General features: G+C 44.4%; 1 protein-coding gene across 1 annotated transcript in view; it reads left to right on the top strand.

Moving 5' to 3' along the window:
• Window positions 1–22,935, top strand: part of hmcn1 (hemicentin 1) — a 744,329-nt gene that overhangs the window by 439,782 nt on the left and 281,612 nt on the right. Inside the window, exons 32-38 of the mRNA XM_070887155.1 lie at window positions 1,431–1,712; window positions 6,186–6,294; window positions 7,785–7,954; window positions 8,583–8,737; window positions 11,358–11,481; window positions 16,019–16,120; window positions 18,363–18,539. Of these exons, the coding sequence (XP_070743256.1) occupies window positions 1,431–1,712; window positions 6,186–6,294; window positions 7,785–7,954; window positions 8,583–8,737; window positions 11,358–11,481; window positions 16,019–16,120; window positions 18,363–18,539 (1,119 nt within the window). The remainder of the gene's footprint in view (window positions 1–1,430; window positions 1,713–6,185; window positions 6,295–7,784; window positions 7,955–8,582; window positions 8,738–11,357; window positions 11,482–16,018; window positions 16,121–18,362; window positions 18,540–22,935) is intronic.

The raw sequence follows: 22,935 nt of genomic DNA, 5'->3' as shown, positions 1-22,935 counted from the left end.
TCCTGAGGTCTGCAGCATATTTTGCGATTTCCTGGCCTTCAGGCCATCGGTGGATGTAAAACCAGTGTCTGGCTGTGAGGATGCTCTCTTTGGGCTTGAGTTGTTCTTGGATCAGCATTACAAGCTCCTCGTATGTCTTGGTCGTTGTCTTCGCTGGTGCCAGCAAGTCCCTGACGAGGCCATAGACGGTGGGCCCACAACTGGTTAGCAGGATAGCTGCGCTTATCAGCCAGCGTGGCCGGATTGTTGCCTGCCAGGTCATTTGCTGTGAAGAAATGGTCGAACTTCTCCACAAAGGCGTCTCAATCATCACCATTGGCGAACTGCTGCAACGTACCAAGGATAGCCATTTTTGTGTGAAGGTCCATAATCTCGTCGCCAATTGTTATGTGTTTAGATGCTCTGATAATGACTCCACGAGGCAATGTGTTGAACTGTAGTGACCTTAGTCCTTTATTGATAACTCCAGAGTGAGGATCACACCTGATGGCCTGCCTTTTCTTCTTCTTCTTAGGCGGTCCCTCGTATCGAGAATGATTTGCTTCCATGCCAAAAAGGGATGAGTTCACAGTTTCAATGAAGGACCTAATATTCCAGGTCCCGAACTACATGTTGAAGGGTGGAAGATGCCTGTGCGTAGATTTTTTTTTAACATGTAGTGGCCGTTGCACACTAGCCACCATACTAGGCCTGGCACACCTATACAAGTAACCTACAAGTCTCCCACTGAGATGCCCCCTGGTGGCACACCTTGTAATAGTACAAGCAGTAACCATGTTGGATTCATGACATTCACATAAGACAGAAAGAATCTGCATCTATGTAGCATCTTTCCCATCCTCAACACCATCAAAAAAATGATTAAATGTCATTCATCTCATTGCTATTTTGGGGATCTTGTGTGCAAATTGGCTGATGTACTTGCCTATAAAACAGCAATGATTACAATTCAAAAGTAATTCATTGGCTATAAAACATTTGGATCAACCTGAGAACAAGAAAGGTGCTACGCCAAGTTTTTTCTTTCAGGATGTTCCAGAGTCCATTACAGTCAATGAAATACTTTGAAGTACAGTTGTTATATAGGCAAATACAGTAGCCAATTTGCACACAGCGAATGAATGAGTGACCAATTAATCTTTTTTGGTTTTATTTGAGGAACGAATATTTGCAAAGACAGTGGGAGAACTCTCATTTATTCTTCTAATCCTATCAGAAAAAGGAGCCTTGGCTGATTTATTTCACCCCTCTCCATAACCTAGAAGCACCTAGGCAAATTGCAACATTTCAGCTTACATCAGCTTCTTCAGCACAACTGCTTAGAGTTCGGAACTATAAACTAAGCCATTAGGGAACTTAACACCTTATTGCTAACAAAAGTGTGATTTTTATATTTAAATTAACAAATTGATTTTGTTTTTTTTTTACAGTTCCTCCTCACATTGAAGGAGGCCCTGATGCTCCTCAGCAGAAGACGGTCATTGCCAGTAACTCAGTGGTTCTGGAATGTGAAGCTTCCGGCCATCCCCCTCCTGTTCTCACTTGGCTGAAGGATGGGGTACCTGTGAAAGCTAGTGACAACATCCTTGTCCTTCAGGGTGGAAGAAAGTTAGAGATTCTCAATGCAGCCGTAGCTAATGCAGGTGGATACACGTGTGTGGCTAGCAGTATCGCCGGAGAAAACAAAATAAAGTACACCGTTGCTGTTTTGGGTAAGGGAATACAACAATGTATAGATTAATTCTGCAATCACACTTTCCCAGCAGGAAAGCCACACAAAGGGGTCAGAGATAGGGACAGAACACTAGCCCTGAATTTTCCCTGTGAGCGTGAAAGTAACCTTGCAATTCACTGTAAATCTCTGTGTCATCATTGCTGGGAACCTTAAGCTCTTGAAAATGAATGACTTTATTGGAAGGTTACAGTTATACTCAGCCAGCCTGGTACATAGAAATGTTTTGATGTGTTCTGCCACTTCACCTAGTTAGAATGTTCCCAAGGGGTGTTAATACCAGGACATGAATCAAAAAAAATGTTCTCATACTCTGTCTTTCCCACACTCCTTGTTCCTCTTACTGTTACAAATATTTACATTCCATAATTTAAATGAATGTTGAGTTGAATTCCATGTAAACTCCCTAAGCAGGACAAAATTCACAATAAGACACCTTTCCATTCATGAAACAACACTAAGGCCTTCGTCAGTGTCATTTACGCTGCGGACCTAATTCCATCTGTTAAGTGGAAAGTCTGTCTTTCCCTTTTTGAGGACTATAGTAGCAAATTGGTACCCAAATACAAATATTTGGTCAAATCATATTTTTACTTATTATTCAGGGAATATTTTGAAAAGAGAAATGTTCTCTGTTTTTACACTTCCTCCAATTCTCCTTTTATAGGGCTCAATTTTCCCCAAGCCCGTTTTCTGGCGTATTGTCAGAGTTACGCCCATTTTTCTAGGCCAGAAATGCATCAGAAATATTTTGCCAAAGTTTCCCCGATGTATAATTCGGATTTGGTGCCGCGCAGCGTGTCCAATCGCCTCGGGGTGGGGGCGGCGGGTGGGGTGAAGCCTGCTGTCTGCACCAAAAAACGACGGCGCATCTTCTGCGCATGCGCGGGGAAAAAAAGTTAGGTTTTTTATATCGTTTTAATGGACGCGCATGCTCAGTACAGCTCGGATTTGGCAATCGGCCATTTTTAAAGAGCCAGTTGTGAGTGTTATAAGTGCTGCGTGAGAACATTGGAAAAATCACAGTTGCAGCAGTACAAGATGCAACGCAGTGCAAGGACCAAGCATTTCTTACAGGAAGAAGTGGAGGCACTAGTTACTGTGATTGAGAACAGATGGCAGGAGCTGGACACCAGCAGAGGTCAGAAAAAAGTTCCACCAAAAGAAGTGAAGAAAAGCTGGAACCAAGTTGCAGAAGACTACTGCGCAGTGGTGACCACCATGAGATCTGGAGGCCAGTGTAAAAAGAAATGGCAGGCCCTTGGTCAAGTAGTTAGTGTAAGTAATATTTTCATTTATTCAATGGAATTGTAAATGTGACCAGCTATCTATGTCCTACCCAGCAGAAAGACACCCTCTCTAAAAAGTTACATTTTCATCTTTGCAGAGGAAGGTGGCACATAATAAAAGGGAAAGAACTCGAACAGGAGGAGGCCCGGCAAATCTGCACCCACTGACACCCTTGGAAGAGAGGGTCGCTGCTTTGATGGGTCCTGCCTGGATAAAAGCAATCAATATTGCACACGCGGGGCCCACACTCGAGGGAGAGGGTAAGTCCTGCAAATTCATCGTGGCCCTTCAAATCAACCTGCTGCCTGGCCTGCGATGTGTGAGCCTACTCATGCCACCCATCCTGCCCCCTCCACTGCTGCTAACCACTTGACTGTTCTGTTATATTTTGCAGAACTTGAGGCCGACCCTGACGATGGAGAAGAAGATTGAGACGCGGACGAGCCTGAAGAGGAGAACATCTTCCAATCCAACCATGGGGATGAAAGGGAGGGGATGGAGCTAGATGAAGCTCCCACTGTTTTACTGACTTTGGAGGAGATGCTGCTCATGGAGATGACAGCCCCTTCCGTGACTAGTGGTTTGAGTGTTGGTGGGGCATTCCATGGTTTTCCGAGGTTGCGGGTCCCAGTGGTATGGTGCAGTGAGGCACACCCAGGTCCCCACCGTCCTAGGCTACGGGTCCCAGTGTTGGGGTACGAGTCACACCCATGGGGAGGAGGGAAAGGGGAGCTCGACCGCGCTCTCCTGAGGTGCAGGATCAAACAGATATGGTTCAGATGATGTCATTGAGTGCGGAGAGCATTCACCTTACCTGATTACTCCTGGATGCCATCAATGGGGTGAGTGATGAGGTAACGGGACTGTCTGGAGAAGTAACAACACTCTCACGAGAAATGGGAACGCTATCCGGGAACATCAGTGAGGGAATAGTGGCCATGAGGGAGGGAATGTCAAAGGTAGTGCAAACCACGTCACTGACCATGAGGGAGGGAGTGTTGCAGGTAGTTGAGACACTGTCAGGGCGCATGAGGGACGGCATGTTGGAGTTAGCTACTGCAATAAGGGAACACGCCCAGACCCCGCGTCCATTGACAGAATCAACTGTCACTCCCACTGAAATCCCCACACCAGTCTCTGAAGAGCCCAAAGTCGGGCCCTCCAACTTGCCACCTGACACTGATGTCCCCCACTGTCAAGAGGTGCGCAGTTCCTGAGATGTTAGAAGGAATAAGCTTGGTACCAAGCCCAGAAACACTGTGCCACCACCTGTGGGCAGGGGTGGTGGGGTGTCCAAGACCAAGCGCAGCGGGCGGTCTTAGAATAAGGGGGAAGAGAGATGGGTGCAGCCTTTCTTTGCTGCTGTTGTTGTTATTGTTCTTAAATTAAGTTTTTTGTAAGTTATGTAAATTTACAAGTTTTTAAGTGATCTTAAAGTAAAGTTGGATACAAGAATAATTTTATTAAAGTTAAGTTACTTGTAAACTTGTAATTAAATATAATTGACATTAAAACTGAATCAGGTTCCATTAACACAACACAACATTACGGAACAACTCCAGACAGTAAACATGTCCATGTGGAATAGTTGTCACTGAGCCCTCAGGCTTCAGTAAAGCCTTCATGGATGAGCTGCTGGCGCAAGGCTCGAGCAATCGTTAAATGAGCTCGATGGCCCGACCTCCTCCACCGTCGTGCTCCGGCCTCAGGCACTTGCATGGCTTACGCATCCTCATCGTCCTCCTCCTCCTCCTCCTACTCGTCACCTGCATCTTCCACATCATTATCATCAGCCACTCTCACCACAGGTGGGTCTTCCACTACCAGGTGCTGCTACCTCATAATGGCTAAGTTATGCAGCATGCAGCACACAACAGTGAACTGACTGACAATCTCAGGGGAGTGCAGCAAGTAGCCTCTGGAATGGTACGAATGCCTGTCTCGATATATCCGAGGTGGGTAAGGTCTCCTGCCCAGCACCCTACGGGCTCTGATGTTCCTGATGCGATGAAGTCAAATCAATTGTCTCCTATGTAGCACCATGATGCAGAAGGCTCGCTCAAGGTATGGCATTGTCAGTATTTCCCCCATACTTAAATTTAACCTTTGAAAGAAGCTCAAAACAGCAGGAAAGCAAGCAGCACAGGTTCGCAGTTGTATCTCTCCAGGTCTGTATGGATGGACCACACCCAAAGGTCTTGTGACTTCTTCTCCCTTCCTCCCGCCCCTTGAGTCTTGTGACTTCTCTCTCTCCCCGTCCCGGGCTCCAAGCCTTTCGATCGGCACCTCGTGCTCACTCTCTCCTCCCCGCCACCCCCCCCACCCCACGGCTTGTTTTGTAGCCGAACCCCAAGCCGCTGTGTCCGGGCACAAGGCCGATTCTGCCGGCCAAACCTACGACCCTCCAGCCCTGCTTCAAGACGTTTGCTGGTGGCGTGTGAGTGAGTAAAAAACGAGAAAACTTCTGAAATCCAACAAATTTACATTTCTACGCTAACAGGTTAAAAAACAGTTGAACTTTATTATTGATTTTGACAGTGTTCTTGACTCCCTTCAAAACCTTCGATTTAAAAACCATGGCGTCTTTCAGTGCCGATTTGTGAAAGTGCGCTGGTTTTCTTAACTCACCAGAAGGTTTTTCGGGAGTGGCCAGATACCCTGACCTAAGAGAAAAAAATGTTGGCCAAACTGCAAACAATTGAAAAAACCAGCGCAGACATGAGGGAATGTCAAAAAAAACTGGCCTAGAAAAATCGTAACTAAGTCAGTTACACCGGCGCAGATCTCGGGGGAGACTTGGAAAAAAAATAAATACGCCAGAAAAAATGGCGCGTGCCAAAAAAGCGACGCAAATGACCATGGAAAATTGAGCCCATAATCTGCATTAGATAATTCCAAAGGATGGTCCCTGTAATTATTATCTGATTAGAAAATATCTACATTTTGAAAAGGCTAACGAGTGCATTATTTTAGCAGAGGTTAGAATAGATGATGATGCTTGTTTGTTTCTTAGAGCATACAGATGTAATTGCAGATTTGACAGTATTCTGCTGCACTCAGTAGGATGTAGACAGTACTCCAGAAATACATGGGAGATAGTTGACTATTGTTCATGTGGCTTGGATGCACCAATACTCTCTCTACTTTTTCTGTATTTGTGCAGTGCCACCAATCATAGAAGGGGGTGATGAAGCCACAGACACCACCGTAGTTGTCCATAATCCACTGGAACTCGAGTGTGATGCAGAAGGAACTCCTCCTCCAAACGTCATGTGAGACTGACTTTAGCTTTCATTATTGCAAATGCTTGCATTACAAAATAAACACATAGCAGTGGAGATGATGACAACCATTTAGACAGAATCTTATCACTCAAAAATCAAATTGTAACAAAGACTTTTGACATTTCCATCCTTTTGTTTTGTTGCCTTAATTTCTGTTGATTTTCTGAATATTTTTGCTTTCATAGTGAGTACAGTTGACTTCAGTGGAGGTAGTGGCTTGGAGGGCTTACTGGAACTGATGATCCACCTGGGTAGCACCCCATGTGCATCAGTTTCTAGGATGGTAGGGAGGGGAAAAGTTGTGAAGACCTGTAAGACTCAGTCCTCAATTGCATATTACACTATTTCCTGGGGTCTACCAAACATGCGCAGAAGGATTCGGCCTGCAGGAGACAGGTGCTACATAAATTTACAGAAGTGACATTCCGCTCATTTTCTAGGGATTCCACCAAGTAAATGCTTACCCCAAAGGCTACCCAGGGAAACTGGGTGTTGGGGTTTGCAGGGGTGTCACTTCAGATTAGAGCCGAACAGAACCAGATCAGATCAGACACTTCTACTAACCTCAGGTAAAAAAATGTTTTGGTCCTTCAGTGCAGCAAGGCTGCATTGCAGGGGTGGAGGCCATGTAACTGCTGGTAGCTGCCACCTGAGGCCTAGGATCACGGTGGGTGCTTGGCTGCTCACGGTCTACAGTAGGCTCATGGAATTGAGGTGAGTCTCTTCTTGGCAAGCTACATCTCCAGAGCACGTTCCTGAGCAGCCTCGTCTCTTACCTGTGTCTCCAGTCTGCTGCTGAAGAGTGGAGACTGAACTGTCTTTTTAAAGGCTGCACAGAAGTTTCAAAGTTGTTCAATTGCTTACAACATGTTAAGCTTATGACTGTTTTACACCAATGCACTTCACCAATGGGAATGCAAATGATCAGACCCAGGAAACCTGGGTCTAAATCCCTCTGCAGACCACTGGCAGGTACAAATCTTTTTTTAAAAGGGACGCCATTTTGCTTTGTCTGCCAAAAAGTTTCCAGTTCTACTTTATCACAGGCAGTGTGTCGAAAATGAGCTGTGCTGTTTATACTTTGGAATTCTCTATCCCAGAACACTGTGGATGCTCAGTCGTTGACTATATATAATCAAGACTAAGATCGATAGGTTTTTGGGCACCAGGGGAATTGAGGGATAGGGCAGGAAAGTGGCATTGATATAAAAGTTCAGCCATGATCTTATTGAATTGCAGAGCAGGCTCAAAGGGCCATATGGCCTACTCCTGCTCCTATTTCTTAATGTTTGCAGAAATGAATTGCTGTTGAAAATCAGTACTTAAAATTCAAATGCAAGTAACAATTACATTTTAAAATGAGTTACACATTTTCCTAGCTATGATTTTTAAGGTGAATCATTGTTATTATTTTCATTGACAATAAACAATTTGAAATTACAGTAATTTAAATTTTTTTAATACATATTTTATTTTAGATGGCTGAAGGATGGCCAACCGATTAAAACCATGGTCGGTGTCCAGATTTCAGCCAATGGCCAGAAATTGATCATCTCTCAAGCCCAAGTCTCTGACACAGGCAGATACCAATGTGTAGCTACAAATGAAGCAGGCAGTCAACAGCGGGAATTCAACGTCGTAGTTCAGGGTAACTCTTGCATTTCAAGAACAGATTGGTGCAATGCTTTTATTCATTTATTTTTGACCTTTATTTTAATGTACTTAATACACATCTCCTTCGCGGAAATGCATCATGGACTTAATCCAAGATGACGGGTGAGTGGAGATATCTCCATGCCCTCTGGCGATGTTGCTCTCTGCTCAGTTGATAATATGAAGGAATGAAGCTCAGGTTAATTTGAGGTAGAAACCTTACTGATTGTTTCCTCCTTTTCAAGGGCCAACTACCCAACCTATATTGGGTGCTGCAATGATGACAGCCACAATCTGCTGTCTGGATGAATCTCAGTCTACATTTTATGAACTGTACCTGCCTTAATAAACTTAGATCAGAAGCCATGTGTTTTTATAACGTCCTAATGTTTATTAGTTGGCATTCTCTCATTAAAGAAATAATGTACAAGATAATTTATTTCATTACATTGTTCCCGTTTTTCCCCTTTATTTCCTGTGACTGTTCATCTGGCATGACCACGTCTTCGGCCAGCAAACAATTAGGACCCAGTGAGTTAAGTTTTCTGCCAGGAGTTAGCAACTAAAAATTAATTTATATTTCTTTGTAAATTGAATAAACATTTTTTTTCACATCAATGCAGTCTCACCAACAATTAGATCAACAGGACCTTCTGAAAGATCAGTAGTGGTTCATAAAACTGTAACCCTGCAGTGTGTAGCCAATGGCACTCCAAACCCTACCATTACCTGGCTCAAAGATGGACGGCCAGTAAATACAGCAAGAGGAAACATCAAGGTATGTTCACTGAAATATAGTAGTCACATTAAGTGCATTAAAATATTTTAACTGTTGTCTAGAATCACGTGTGAAGAGTGCCACTTGGACAAGGAATTAGAGATTCCCAGTTCTAATGGAACTGTATCCCAGGGGAGGGAAAAAGCCATAGTTCCATATTTTAGGATAATAGGTACAGTAAATGCAGAATCTAAATATTTTATTCTTTTGTAAACATCTCATCCAAAACACGGCACCTCCAACCATGCAGGTCTCTCAATACTGCACTGAAGTGGTAGCCTAAATAATGTGCTCAAGCCCCTGGAATGGGCATGAATTCACTACCTTCTGACTCGGAGGTGGAAGTGCTACCACTGAGGTAGGGCTGATACATTGGGGGGAATTCTAACCCCCCGTACCCATACCCCAGGATGGGCAGGAGAGGAGTGAGGGGGGGGTTAAAAATCATGGGCACGGTAGCATAGTGGTTATGTTACTGGACTATCCAGTACTGGATTATCCAGAAACCTGGACTAATGATCCGGAAACACGAGTTCAAATCTCACCACGGCAGCTAGGAAATTTAAATTCAGTTAATTAAATAAATCTGGAATTTTAAAAAAAAAGCTAGTATCAGTAACGATGAGCATAAAACTACCAGATTGTTGTAAAAATCCATCTGGTTCACTAATGTCCTTCAGAGAAGGAAATCTGCCATTCTTACCCGGTCTAGCCTATATGAGACTCCAGACTCACAGCAATGTAGTTGACTCTTAACTGCCCTCTGAAATGGCAGCTCACCACCAGCTTCTCGAGGGAAATTAGGGATGAGCAATTGCCAGCAATGCCCACATCCCGTAAATGAATTTTATTTTTAAAATTAAAAATGGGAAACTCGACCCCAAACTACCTCCTACACCCACTTTCGATATAAATGGGGGCAGTTTGAGGGGGTGAACGACTAACCAGATCTCTGGAGACAGATGCCTAATTTAAATATGAAAAGGCTGCGTGGCTCAAATTTTAGCTGTGTTTTACATATAAAGGGAATCGAGAACGGCCGGATCCAGTAGGTAAGTGCCCTTCTGGCACTGCTTGTGCACCAGGAGGAGCACTCTGCCCTCCAAGCTAACCTGTTTCCCACTCCGTGCGATCGGACCCTATCCACTTACCTCCACCGCAGTCGGACCCCCGCAGTTGATAGTGTAATAAACTTAGTAAAATGTTTATCGTACACTCTGACTCTATCCAACATTAATAATGTGACACATTTAACAGTTCAGCATTATTATGATAATTGTTTTCAGCGTGTAAAACATTCAACAGCACAAACACAAAGCAGCTAATGAGCAGCAGATCCGTTTTTAGTGGTTTTTTGTGTTCTTGATGCTACTGCTTGCCTAGGTCATTATGTTAAAGGAGAGCCTTAGTTATGCTGAAAAACAATTAATCGCTGTTGTCTGAATTTTTTTTAATGTCTTAAAATGACCCTCCATTCAAAGATCATATATAAAATAAAGAAGGCTTTTAGCATTTTCTAGATCATCCATCCAATTTATCTTGAATCATTCTACCCAGAACTCATTCTATTTGTTAACCACCCTTTGCATGAATAACCTTCAGTCCTAACTTTGCAGTTCACCAGTTTGCACCTGTACCAACTTGACCTAATGTTACAGATGAATCTTCTGAATTTACCTTTCTACATTATTAGTCATTTCATATACCCCTCTCAGGCTACCCATCTTCTTTCAAGGTGACGAGACCAATTGGCCAATTTTAACTTAATCCACCCATGGGGAAACTGATGGGATCGGGTGCAATGCTAGTTTCCCCCTGCATCTCCTCGCCCCCCCCCCCCCCCCCCCGCACCTGATTTTAGATTAATATTGGACGGGGTACAAAACCGGCATTCCAAACAATCCTGTGGGATTCCCGCCCGGCCAGTTCACTTTAAAATTACACCCACCCTCCACCATGTTTCGACAGCTTTTCTGTAAAATTGAGCCCTCGCATTCAAATAATAATGGCCTTTCCACTTCCTCCAAGTACTTTAGTAGAATCTATGGGGATAGTGTTAATCTAACCTATCTGGAGGGAAGCTGACAGGGTCAGGTCTGCCAGCCATTTTACACTCAATTTTACTCTCTGCTGAAGTCAATGATTTCATCTCTGTTGAGAGTAATGGAGAATAAAATTGGACAGGGTGTAAAACCCAATCCCGTCCACCTCCCACCGTGCGAGTTAGGTTAAAATTACCCCCATATCTTTTGTTCTGTAACTGACTAGATGAAAGGTTTCTTTTAATGCAAAATGGGAAAATCTCTCTCTCAATTATTGATGACTCGCGAACTAAATCTCAGGAATCACATGTTCCAAAGCTTTGCATTTCCATCTGGAAGTGAGTAATCTTTTTAGTTTCCATGGCTGAGGAGTGATGGATTAATATGGGGTGACATGAGTGAGTGTGGGGTGGGGGTGGGGTGGTGGGGGCGGGGGGAAGGGGTGGAAAGTGAAAGCATTTTAAAACTGGGGATGAGGATGAAATCGGGATATGTTAAATATATTACACTGTATGCCTAACATATGCAGTATCTAGCTCATTCATAAAGCTTCAAAATATGACTCTGTGTGTTTGTAGCTGGATTATGCAGGTCGCATGCTGCAGATTGTGAATGCCCTGCTGGAGGATGCAGGCAGGTATTCCTGTGTAGCAACTAATGCAGCTGGAGAAGCACAGCAACACATCAGACTCAATGTACATGGTAAGAACTACTCTAACAATAAACACCAACACTAATTTGTTTTGTTTCTACTATTTAAAAAAAAATACAATTTTATTTATTGTATGCATAACATTTTTAACTTGCTTCATATTGCCCCTCCCCCCCCCCCACTTTAAATTCTCAAACCCCCACCACTCCATATTGAATCTATTCTCCAACTAAGAGAGCAATCAAGTGACTTGCACCCAGGCCTCTGCCTTTCCTTGTTGTTGACCTGGTTGCCATCAGGTGAGAGAGATACCTGGGATGACTCAATTCATTTTTCTTCCCTCTCCTCTCTGTGAAAGGGAAACTTAGCCTCTATCCACCATCTCCCCTAATGGTATAGTTGAAATTAGGAGTACGATATGGGCAAATTACATGAGTGAGCCTGCACTCGACACCTCTGTGGCATAACTCATTGGGGCAGCATGTCGTTACAATGCTACCATCCCCATCGTAATATAAAGACTTATTACCATGAAACAGTTTAAAAATAAAGATTGCTAAACTTTTGATTTATCAATGTAGTATCTTTGCATATGTGTTCTGGTAGGTTCCTATAATGACATGTTATAAAGTGGAACCTCTATTATCTTCCAAAATAGTGGTTTATTAGCAGTTCCCTCTCCTCGGGTATGTCCCCCTCCCTTTCAAATTTGCCATCATCACTCCCCTCCACAAAAAAAAACATCCTTTACCCCTCTGTCCCTGCAAGCTACCACCCTACCTCCAACCTCCATATCTTCATCCTCCTCAACCTGTCTGCAGCCTTTGATGCAGGTAACTACACCATCCTCCTCCAACACCTCTCCTCTGTCGTCCGGCTGGATGGGATTGCCCTCACCTGGTTCCATTCTTATATATCCAGTCATAGCCAAAGAATCACCTGCAATGATTTTTCTTTCTGCTCCCACACCGTTACCTCTGACATCTCCCATGGATCTATCCTTGGCCCATTCCTATTTCTCATCTACATGCTGCCCCTCAGCGGCAACATCCAAAAACATAACATCAGGTTCCACATGTACACTGATGGCACCCCGCTTTACCTCACCACCACCTCTCTCGACCCCGCCACTGTCTCTAATTTGTCACACTGCTTGCCCGACATCCAGTCCTGGATGGGCAGAAATTTCCTCCTAACTAAATATCGGTCTCTGCCACAACTCTGTTCCCTACTCACCGATTCTATCCGACTCCCTGGTCACTCTGACGCTGAATCCGTCCGTTTGCAACATTGGCATCCTATTTTAACCGAGATGAGCTGTCGACCACATATCCACTTCATCACGAAGACCGCCTATTTCCATCTCTGTAACATCGCCTGTCTTTGCCCCTGCCTCAGCACATCTACTGCTGAAACTCTCATCCATGTCTTTGTTACCTCTAGACTTGACTATTCCAATGCTCTCCTGGCTAGCCTTCCATCATCCACCCTCCATAAACTTGAACTCATCCAAAACTCTGCTTTCCATGTCCTAACTCGCACCAAGTCCCATTCACCCAACACTCACTGACCTACATTGAATCCAGGTCCGGCAATGTCTTGATTTTACAATTCTCATAGTTGTTTTCAGATCCCTCCATGGCCTCACCCCTCCCTATCTCTATAGTCTCCTCCAGCCCTACAACCCACCGAGATCCACGTGGACCTCCAATTCTGGCCTCTTGCGCATCTCTGATTTTAATGACTCCACCATTGGCGGCCGTGCCTTCAGCTGCCTGGAATTCCCTCCCTAAATCCCTCTGTCCCTCTACCTCTCTCTTCTTCTTAAGACGCTTCTTAAAACCTGTCTCTTTGACCAAGCTTTGGTCACCTGTCCTATTATGTGGCTTAGTGTTTAATAACGTTCCTGTGAAATGTCTTAGGACATTTTACTACATTAAAGGCACCATATAAATGCAAGCTGTTATTGTTTCAAAGAAATTGACAGATAATTGAGGGTCAGCTAAATTTAGTTTACAAGTATGGTACAGAAATACCCTAGGTAGAGGAGTAAAGAATAGTGTAATGGAAATAACAGCATTAACATTATGTTATGCTATTTGCCAAGAAGGAAATAAAATACACATCGCGGAAAAAGTTAAGTAACGAGTTGACATCAGTTGCAAGGTTTCGTCTCATGAAAACTTTGGCAGGTGATTGAGATCGTGGTTAGTAGGAGTGTGGCTAATGAAAATTAAATTGTATTTGTCTAGTGTGACATTTTATTTCCTGACATATGACCTCGAGAAACTTATTACACGATTTCCATATAATCCTGATCACATTTTGAGATTTTTGACAATCTTCCCAAAGGAAGGATCTTGGTATGGTTTATATTAAGAATGTTACCTAAAGTTAAATCCAGCTTTCAAAGTATTAAAATTATCACAGCAGCCAGCAGATGGGGTGTATGTCCTAAAGCTTGACAGACCATGTTTGTGGAAAGTTGCTGCTCATGTACCTCTTCGAATACAGACAATAGGCTAGATTTTACTCCAGAGTGGAAATCAGGCACGTGGGGGTTGTGGCAAGTGCTAAACCCTCTAACCTCAGCAGCGTGAGGCCCGAGCAATTTTAACTCCCAGTCAGTTGCCTGATCAAAACGGGTGGGAAGCAGCAGCTGGCTGGTGGGCAGGAGTATAATTTTGGATTGCAGGAAGTCATGGGCCTGGACCAAAGGAACGGTCACCGGCACTCAGGCAAGTTGTGAGAAGGGGATTTCGGATGGGGGGGAAGCCCAGGACAGGGGAAGCCTTAACTTTCCGTGTGGGACCCAGAGAAGCACTCCTGCTTCTTTTGGCAACACAAGGAAAGTAAGCAAAAGGTTTTTTTTAAATGTACCGGTTTGGGTGTCTTCTGTGACCAGCTCTTCTTCTCGCTGTCTTCATCTGGTGGGAAAGCCACAATGGTCTCCCCATACAGGTCATGTTAAAATAACTCTTGTAGCCGATGTCGTTATGGACCATGATCTGTATATTTGAAGAAGGACCCTGCTGGCATCAGGGAGGCAGCCTTGCCAACCGCTTTGAAGAGCAGGTTAAAATGGAAGACAGCGGGAACAGAGAGGGCTGTCTCCTGGACAATTTTAACTGGCCATTCACCCAGTTTTGGCCAGGCAGGTAGAGTTAAAATCACCTTTAATGAGACCGCTGACTCATCTCTGGCATAATATGTCAAGCTGGTTTAAGTAGCAGCCGTGTCCAGGGAGAGGGTCAGAGATCAGCTGCTAATTTCCTGTCCAGGAAGATGGGAGAGAACAAAGACTTGAATGTGGGAGTATTTGGAATGTCTTTCTGAAAGGAAGGTAAGAAAGAGCTAGGCAGTTTATCATGACTAGTGCTTACCAAGCCTCTGTAAGTTTTGCTCTGCTTCAATGCTAAAATTGATTAAAATAAAATATGTTAGCTCACGATCCAGGACATGATTTTGTGGATTATTATTTATTTATGAGGGGTGGGGAAAGCAGCTTAACAATTCATAACTGACCTTGTTTCACTGAAATGTTTTTAGTTCATCTACTGAGAGGTTGGAGAAGCAATGGCCCAGAATTTGCTGGAGCAGGGTGTAATGTATGAACATACTCACAGGTTTGTCGAGCTGTTGCATTGTGAATGGCGTAACCAGTCATGTGATGTTAACAAGACTCAATAAAACCCCAGTCAATTGAGTCTAGGTCATCAACCATGAGGAATGCAGTTGTGAGCCTAGTGGATGAACTGGTCATGTGTAGTGTGATTGTTAAACCTTTGTTAATAAACCAACTATTTCTTAATAGCAATGTGTTGCTATGAATTCTTAAGCAAAGAATCCATGAAGCAAATACTATACAAGGAGCATCTCGCAGTGTGCCCTGTGCATTGGATTTTTTTCCTCACCCTTCAGCTCGAAAATGTGTTGCGCCACAAATTGCTGGAATTGCAAGATACAAACAATGTATCTCTTCCTCGCCACAAATGGTTGTGTTTTTTAGACACTAATCGCGTGTGCGCATTAAACTCAACGTTAATTTCCCAGCAAATTCTGGGCCAATATCTAGTTCAGATCACAAGGTGTGCTGTTGTAATGCTTCCAGGTTAGGGTATCCTAGGATAAGATATATTTGACAGTATGGGCATACTTCTGAACATAAGATGCAGGGAGCACTTTTGGGAGTGATCCCCACTGAACCCCAGAGAATATCTAAGCATACCTGAAATTTGTAATCACCCTATTAAAAAGAAAACTGGCTGTAAAACACATTAACTTTGTGTATTCTTTTCAAGGAAGAATTATTAGAAATGTTTTTATCTTTACATAGATTTACATAGCATCGAAAGCATAGAATCAGGCCATTCAGCCCAATTGGTCCAGGTCGGTGTTTATACTCCACAACAGCCTCCGCTCACTCGAATTATTACTTCCCCTACCCACAACCCATATCCCTCTATTCCCTTCTCCCTCAATTGTGTATCAAGCCTCCCCTTAAATGCAACAATGCTACCCTGCTTCAACCACTTCATGTGGCAGCAATTTCTTCTGAACCATCATCTATTTTTCTTAACTTCGTAGAACCTCCAAGCATTGAAGATGGAGGCCTAACTCTAAATGAGACAGTGATTGTTAGAAATCCGATAGAACTGAAATGCAAAGCATCAGGAAATCCAATACCAGGTAGGTCTGAAAAGCTCCTACACATGCTCCAGAGATATCTAACACTGCCGCCGTTAGCTGGTGACCTCCTTGGTCAATGGTATGAATGGCATACAGTTTGATTGTTGTGTTTAAATTTTACTACATGTATTTTTGGGGGGGTAAATGTGTAGTACTTTCAAGGATGGACATTCAGGATATTATGTAATTTAGTTTTGGATCTTCTATATCTACCTAAAAATTCTTCGCCCACGAAATGTGAATTTTACAGCAGCACCATGTGGTGTGGCATTGATCTTTGTATAACACGGTTGATCCCAAGTTTGGTATGAGTGAAGAAGTTTCTCCTCATCTCGGTCCTAAATGGCTTACCCCTTATCCTTAGATTCCCCTGGTTCTAGACTACCCCAACATCGGGAACATTCTACCTGCATCTAACCTATCCAATCCCATCAGAATTTTATATATTTCTATGAGATCCCCTCTCATTCTTCTAAATTCCAGTGAATATAAGCCTAGATGATCCAGTCTTTCTTCATATGTCAGTCCTGCCATCCCGCGAATCAGTCTAATGAACCTTCACTGCACTCCCTCAATAGCAAGAATGTCTTTCCTCAGATTAGGAGACCAAAACTGTACACAATGTTCAAGGTGTGGCCTCACCAAGGCCCGGTACAACTGCAGTAAGACCTCCCTGCTTCTATACTCAAATCCTCTCGCTATGAAGGCCAACATGCCATTTGCCTTCTTCACCTGCATGCCAAACTTCAATGACTGATGTACCATGACACCCAGGTCTCGTTGCACCTCCCCTTTTCCTAATCTGTCACCATTCAGATAATATTCTGCCTTCCTCTTTTTTCCACCAAAGTGGATAACCTCACATTTATCTACATTATACTGCATCTGCCATGCATTTGTCCACTTACCTAACCTATCCAAGTCACTCTGCAGCCTCTTAGCATCCTCCTCGCAGCTCACACTGCCACCCAGCTTAGTGTCATCTGCAAACTTGGAGATATTACATTCAATTCCTTCATCTAAATCATTAATGTATATTGTAAATAGCTGGGGTCCCAGCACTGAACCTTGCGGTACCTCACTAGTCACTGCCTGCCATTCTGAAAAGGACCCGTTTATTCCTACTCTTTGCTTCCCAGTCGCTATGACTCACATATGAGTGCTCACTGAGGGCACTGTCGGCCATGGAAATGTACCCCATCATGAGCCACCACCTTCAGAAGAGGAGGGGTTAATTGAAGATTGGAGGGAAACAGAGATTATCCAAGATCAGCAAGGAGAGCCAAGTTAGCTGATATTGTAGACCATTGGTGAACTTGAACACCACAAATAGATTGTCCAAACCACCAATAAGCTCAGACATTACACATCTTAAATGTAAAGGGGGAAAAATTTGTTTGGACCCTATTTGGAGGCAGTAACACTTGCGAGGCGCAAAGACTTTGCGCCAGACGTAGAAATCTTGCCTCTAAATTTGGGTTACCACCGCCGAAAGGAAGTGGAGCGCAAAATAACGTGTTCTACTTCCTTTCTGGGATGGTAGTGAGCCAGACGCATTGGGAGAGGGGCGCAGCATGACTCACTATGCCGCATAGCGCTGCAGCGTAGCAGGAGCTCAAGCTGCAAACCCTGCATTAATGAAAGGGTCCAACCTGGACCACCAAGGGTGGGGGGGGTGGCGGGGTGCCATGGGAACAGCCCGGCACTGACCGATTGTGGCATGGACCCTGCATTCAAAGCGCCAAAGGGATGCTCGACAAAATCGGATACATTTTTTTTTTTAAAAAGGCCCACACCTCCCCTTTAACTTGTGCCCCGCAAGCGGCTGGCCACCCTATATATGTCGCTGTCCTCGCCTAGTGCAAGTTCAGGGGGCAATACCCAATTTGGGGTGCTGTGCACGGTGATGATGTCGTCATCGCTGGCACAGCAGAGCAGAGTGCTACGGGTTACTGCCACCACTAAACTCCCGCAGAATTTAGAGGAGACATTAGCTGTTCCGTGCCCGGGTGAAAACGCGAGGCACAAACGACCCGAATTTCTAGGCCAAAGTTTGTAAGATGTATAGTTAATAGGAATATACAATGTGTGAGCAGTTATCAGAGATAAGTATAACTGGTACAAGAAGTATACCTTGAATTGAAAATCTGTTCTATACTTCGAGTCAACAACAAAAGTGCAGTGATTTGGGCTGTAAAATAACTGTTCATTAAAAGCATTTCTTTATTTTTCTGAACACCAGCTATAATATGGTACAAAGACAACCGACCAATCAGCACAAGCTTTGGAGCTTCCATACTGAATCGGGGTCAGCTTCTCCAGATTGCCAGTGCCCAGGTAGCAGACACAGGCATGTACAGGTGTGCAGCAGTCAATGTGGCAGGCTCTGCTGAGATATTCTATAGTGTGGAGGTTTATGGTAAGTAAAGCTACATTGTGCATTCATAAAGTTAGTATAAGTGCACTACCCTGATGAGATAATTCAATCTTAATGGAAATGCACCCTCATATATTGGCCCTGAAATTGCGGCCTCTCCGGGTGCAAACCGTGTGAGCACGTGCCCAAAGAGGCTCCGCAAGTTCCGGGTTTAGGCGGCGGAACGCATGCGCCTGAACCCGGCACTTGCGATTTGCCAAAATGTCTTTTGACAGATTGGACGAATTCGCGGGCAGAGATTTAGGCTATTTGCCCAACTCTTGCCCAGCGAATGTCCTTCAAACTCTTACACCTGGCAAAAGCAGGCATAAGGCCTGCATCTACCAGCGTAAGAGTTTTAATAGATAGAAAAAATAAATATTATTACTTATTTTTATATTAAAAACCCCTGTCTATGAAGGTAAGTTTATTTTTAACACTATTAAAACATTTTTAAAAAGTAAATACATTTTTTGTAAGCATTTAATTTAATGCAATTTCTATTCATTTTTAAAAAGTGTTTTTTTAAATTTATGTTTGTGTTTTATTTGATCTTAGGGGTACTCTCATTGATAGTGATGTGAGCTCGGAGCTCCCATTACAATGAATGAGAATACTACATTGTGATTGGTGGTCCAGGCCCATGCGAGCCCAGGATGCGCTTGCGTTCCTGGAATACGTGGGCCTTTGCGCTGGAATGTGTATTTAGGTCTTGGAGTGCAAGTGTTCATTCCTCCAGGACCACCAGGTACTTTCTTTAAAAAAATTTTGGTCGGAGGCATCCGCCTGCGAAAAGCCTCTGACTGCAATTTTTGGTCCATTATGTTGTATAAGATTCATTAAAATGATTAGAAGAATTAAAACTCATAAATTACGTATATATTACCAGTAATGAGATGAACGTATTTTAGCGGCTATTAAATAAAGCAAGAAGCAGATTGTATTTTAATAGTAAAAGTTTAAATTCCAACTTTGTTATTAGGTTGTAAAACTGCTCACTGAATACATCCTTTGCACATAGGCATAGTTTTAGCGTGGCTGTGACTTAGACATTTTACTTCGAATTTAAACATACACGAAGATTACACACTGCATGATAATTAAGGAGAAGACTATTAACTATCATGGTGATGTCATTAACATGGTCACGATTACTGCATCTCTGAGTTCTCCAGGCATGCTCTCCTCCTTCCAGATGAGAGAGATGAGATCATGCATTCATGCCAATAGTGCCTCTCTGCCTTTAGTGCCTCAGCGGGGATTCCATGCGCTCCCGTTGCCTTGTTGTTCTTCAGCTGGCGGATGGCCTTTTCTACCTCGTGCAGGGCTGGGGTTTTGCTGAGATGGTGGCAGGTAGCATGCTGCGGGATGGAGTCGAGAACACTCAAGTCAAAGGCAGAGTCTTGGTTAAGGAGATCTTCGAAGTGCTCCTTCCAGCAGGTTCTGACTGCCTCGTTGTCCTTGATGAGTGTCTCCCCGTTCTTGGCCAGCAGTGGGGTGGGGCCATCTTTAAAAAAGGAGACAAATCCTCTTTGGGGTACAACGGACATGATTTTTACAGCGTGACAGCTGCAAGAAAAATTCAGGGAACAGCACCAACCCTTGTACATGGCCTTCTTTGACCTTACAAAGGCCTTTGACGCTGTCAACCGCGAGAAACTATGGAGCGTCCTCCTCCGTTTCGACTGCCCCCAAAAGGTCATCACCATCCTCCGCCTGCTACACGATGACATGCAGGCCGTGATCCTGACCAACGGATCCATTACAGACCAAATCCACGTCCGGACAGGGGTCAAGCAGGGGTGCGTCATCGCGCCAACCCTCATCTCAATCTTCCTCGCCGCAATGCTCCACCTCACAGTCAACAAGCTCCCCGCTGGAGTGAAACAAAACTACAGAACCAGTGGGAATCTGTTCAACCGCCGTCGTCTCCAGGCCAGATCCAAGACCATCCCAACCTCTGTCGTCCAACTACAGTACGTGGATGACGCCTGCGTCTGCGCACATTCAGAGACTGAACTCCAAGTCATAGTCATTATCTTTACTGAGGCATATGAAAGCATGGGCCTTACACTAAACATCTGAAAGACAAAGGTCCTCCACCAACCTGACCCCGCCACACAACACTACACCCCCCCCTCCCCCCACCCCCCCCGCCCAAGTCATCAAGATCCATGGCGCGGCCCTCGTCAATGTGGACCACTTTGCGTACGTCGGGAGCCTATTATCAACAAGGGCAGACATCGATGACGAGATTCAGCACTGCCTCCAGTGCGCCAGCGCAGCCTTCGGCCGCCTGAGGAAAAGAGTGTTCGAAGATCAGGCCCTCAAATCTGCCACCAAACTCATGGTCTCTACAGGGCTGTAGTGATACCCGCCCTCTTGTGTGGACCATATACAGTAGACACTTCAAATCGCTGGAGAAATATCACCAACGATGTCTCCGCAAGATCCTGCAAATCCCCTGGGAGGACAGACGCACCAACGTTAGCGTCCTCTTCCAGGCTAATATCCCCAGCATTGAAGCACTGACCACACTCGACCAGCTCTGCTGGGCGGGCCACATTGTTCGCATGCCTGACACAAGACTCCCAAAGCAAGCGCTCTACTTGGAACTCCTACACGGCAAACGAGCCCAAGGTGGGCAGAGGAAACGTTTCAAGGACACCCTCAAAACCTCCTTGATAAAATGCAACATCCCCACTGAAACATAGATATAGAAACATAGAAAATAGGTGCAGGAGTAGGCCATTCGGCCCTTCGAGCCTGCACCGCCATTCAATGAGTTCATGGCTGAACATTCAACTTCAGTACCCCATTCCTGCTTTCTCGCCATACCCCTTGATCCCCCTAGTAGTAAGGACTACATCTAACTCCTTTTTGAATATATTTAGTGAATTGGCCTCAACAACTTTCTGTGGTAGAGAATTCCACAGGTTCACCACTCTCTGGGTGAAGAAGTTTCTCCTCATCTCGGTCCTAAATGGCTTACACCTTATTCTTAGACTGTGACCCCTGGTTCTGGACTTGCCCAACATTGGGAACATTCTTCCTGCATCTAACCTGTCTAAACCCGTCAGAATTTTAAACGTTTCTATGAGATCCCCTCTCATTCTTCTGAACTCCAGTGAATACAAGCCCAGTTGATCCAGTCTTTCATGATATGTCAGTCCCGCCATCCTGGGAATCAGATGGTGAACCTTCGCTGCACTCTCTCAATAGCAAGAACGTCCTTCCTCAAGTTAGGAGACCAAAACTGTACACAATACTCCAGGTGTGGCCTCACCAAGGCCCTGTACAACTATAGTAACACCTCCCTGCCCCTGTACTCAAATCCCCTTGCTATGAAGGCCAACATGCCATTTGCTTTCTTAACCGCCTGCTGTACCTGCATGCCAACCTTCAGTGACTGATGTACCATGACACCCAGGTCTCGTTGCACCTCCCCTTTTTCTTATCTGTCACCATTCAGATAATAGTCTGTCTCTCTGTTTTTACCACCAAAGTGGATAACCTCACATTTATCCACATTATACTTCATCTGCCGTGCATTTGCCCACTCACCGAACCTATCCAAGTCACTCTGCAGCCTCATAGCATCCTCCTCGCAGCTCACACTGCCACCCAACTTAGTGTCATCCGCAAATTTGGAGATAATACATTTAATCCCCTCGTCTAAATCATTAATGTACAATGCAAACAGCTGGGGCCCCAGCACAGAACCTTGCGGTACCCCACTAGTCACTGCCTGCCATTCTGAAAAGTACCCATTTACTTCTACTCTTTGCTTCCTGTCTGACAACCGGGGAGTCCTGGCCAAAGACTGCCCTAAGTGGAGAAAGTGCATCCGGGAGGGTGCTGAGCACCTCGAGTCTCATCGCCGAGAGCATGCAGAAACCAAGCGCAGGCAGCGGAAGAAGCGTGCAGCAAACCACCCTTTCCTTCAACAACTGTCTGTCCCACCTGTGAAAGTGACTGTAATTCCCGTATTGGACTGTTCAGTCACCTAAGAGCTCACTTTTAGAGTGGAAGCAAGTCTTCCTCGATTTCGAGGGACTGTCTATGATGATGATGATGATGATGGTCATTAACATGCAGGGCTGTATCTGCCTGAAGTACAATGACTGACTACCATTTTAGTTAGTTTTTAGTGTACATCAAGAATGCAATTTTTCTGTCTTAAAAGATGTATATGAACTGTCTGTGAAATACAGAGCCTCTTATTTCAATACTTTTTGATGCATTTTATACACAATGGGGATAGTTTTAACTTTGTGTGACTTCGGTGGAAATGAAAATCGGGAGAGATGTAAAACAGGCTGCCAATTCGAAAGTCAAAATTACTCCCAATGAATTTTTGAAGTTTATGTAGGCAAATGCAGGAGCCATCCATTCTGCG

The sequence above is a fragment of the Pristiophorus japonicus genome, chromosome 8 (genome assembly GCF_044704955.1).
Source record: "Pristiophorus japonicus isolate sPriJap1 chromosome 8, sPriJap1.hap1, whole genome shotgun sequence".
NCBI lineage: Eukaryota > Metazoa > Chordata > Chondrichthyes > Pristiophoridae > Pristiophorus > Pristiophorus japonicus.
Note: the sequence above shows the minus strand (reverse complement) of the source record. Positions and strands in the feature narration are given on the sequence as shown.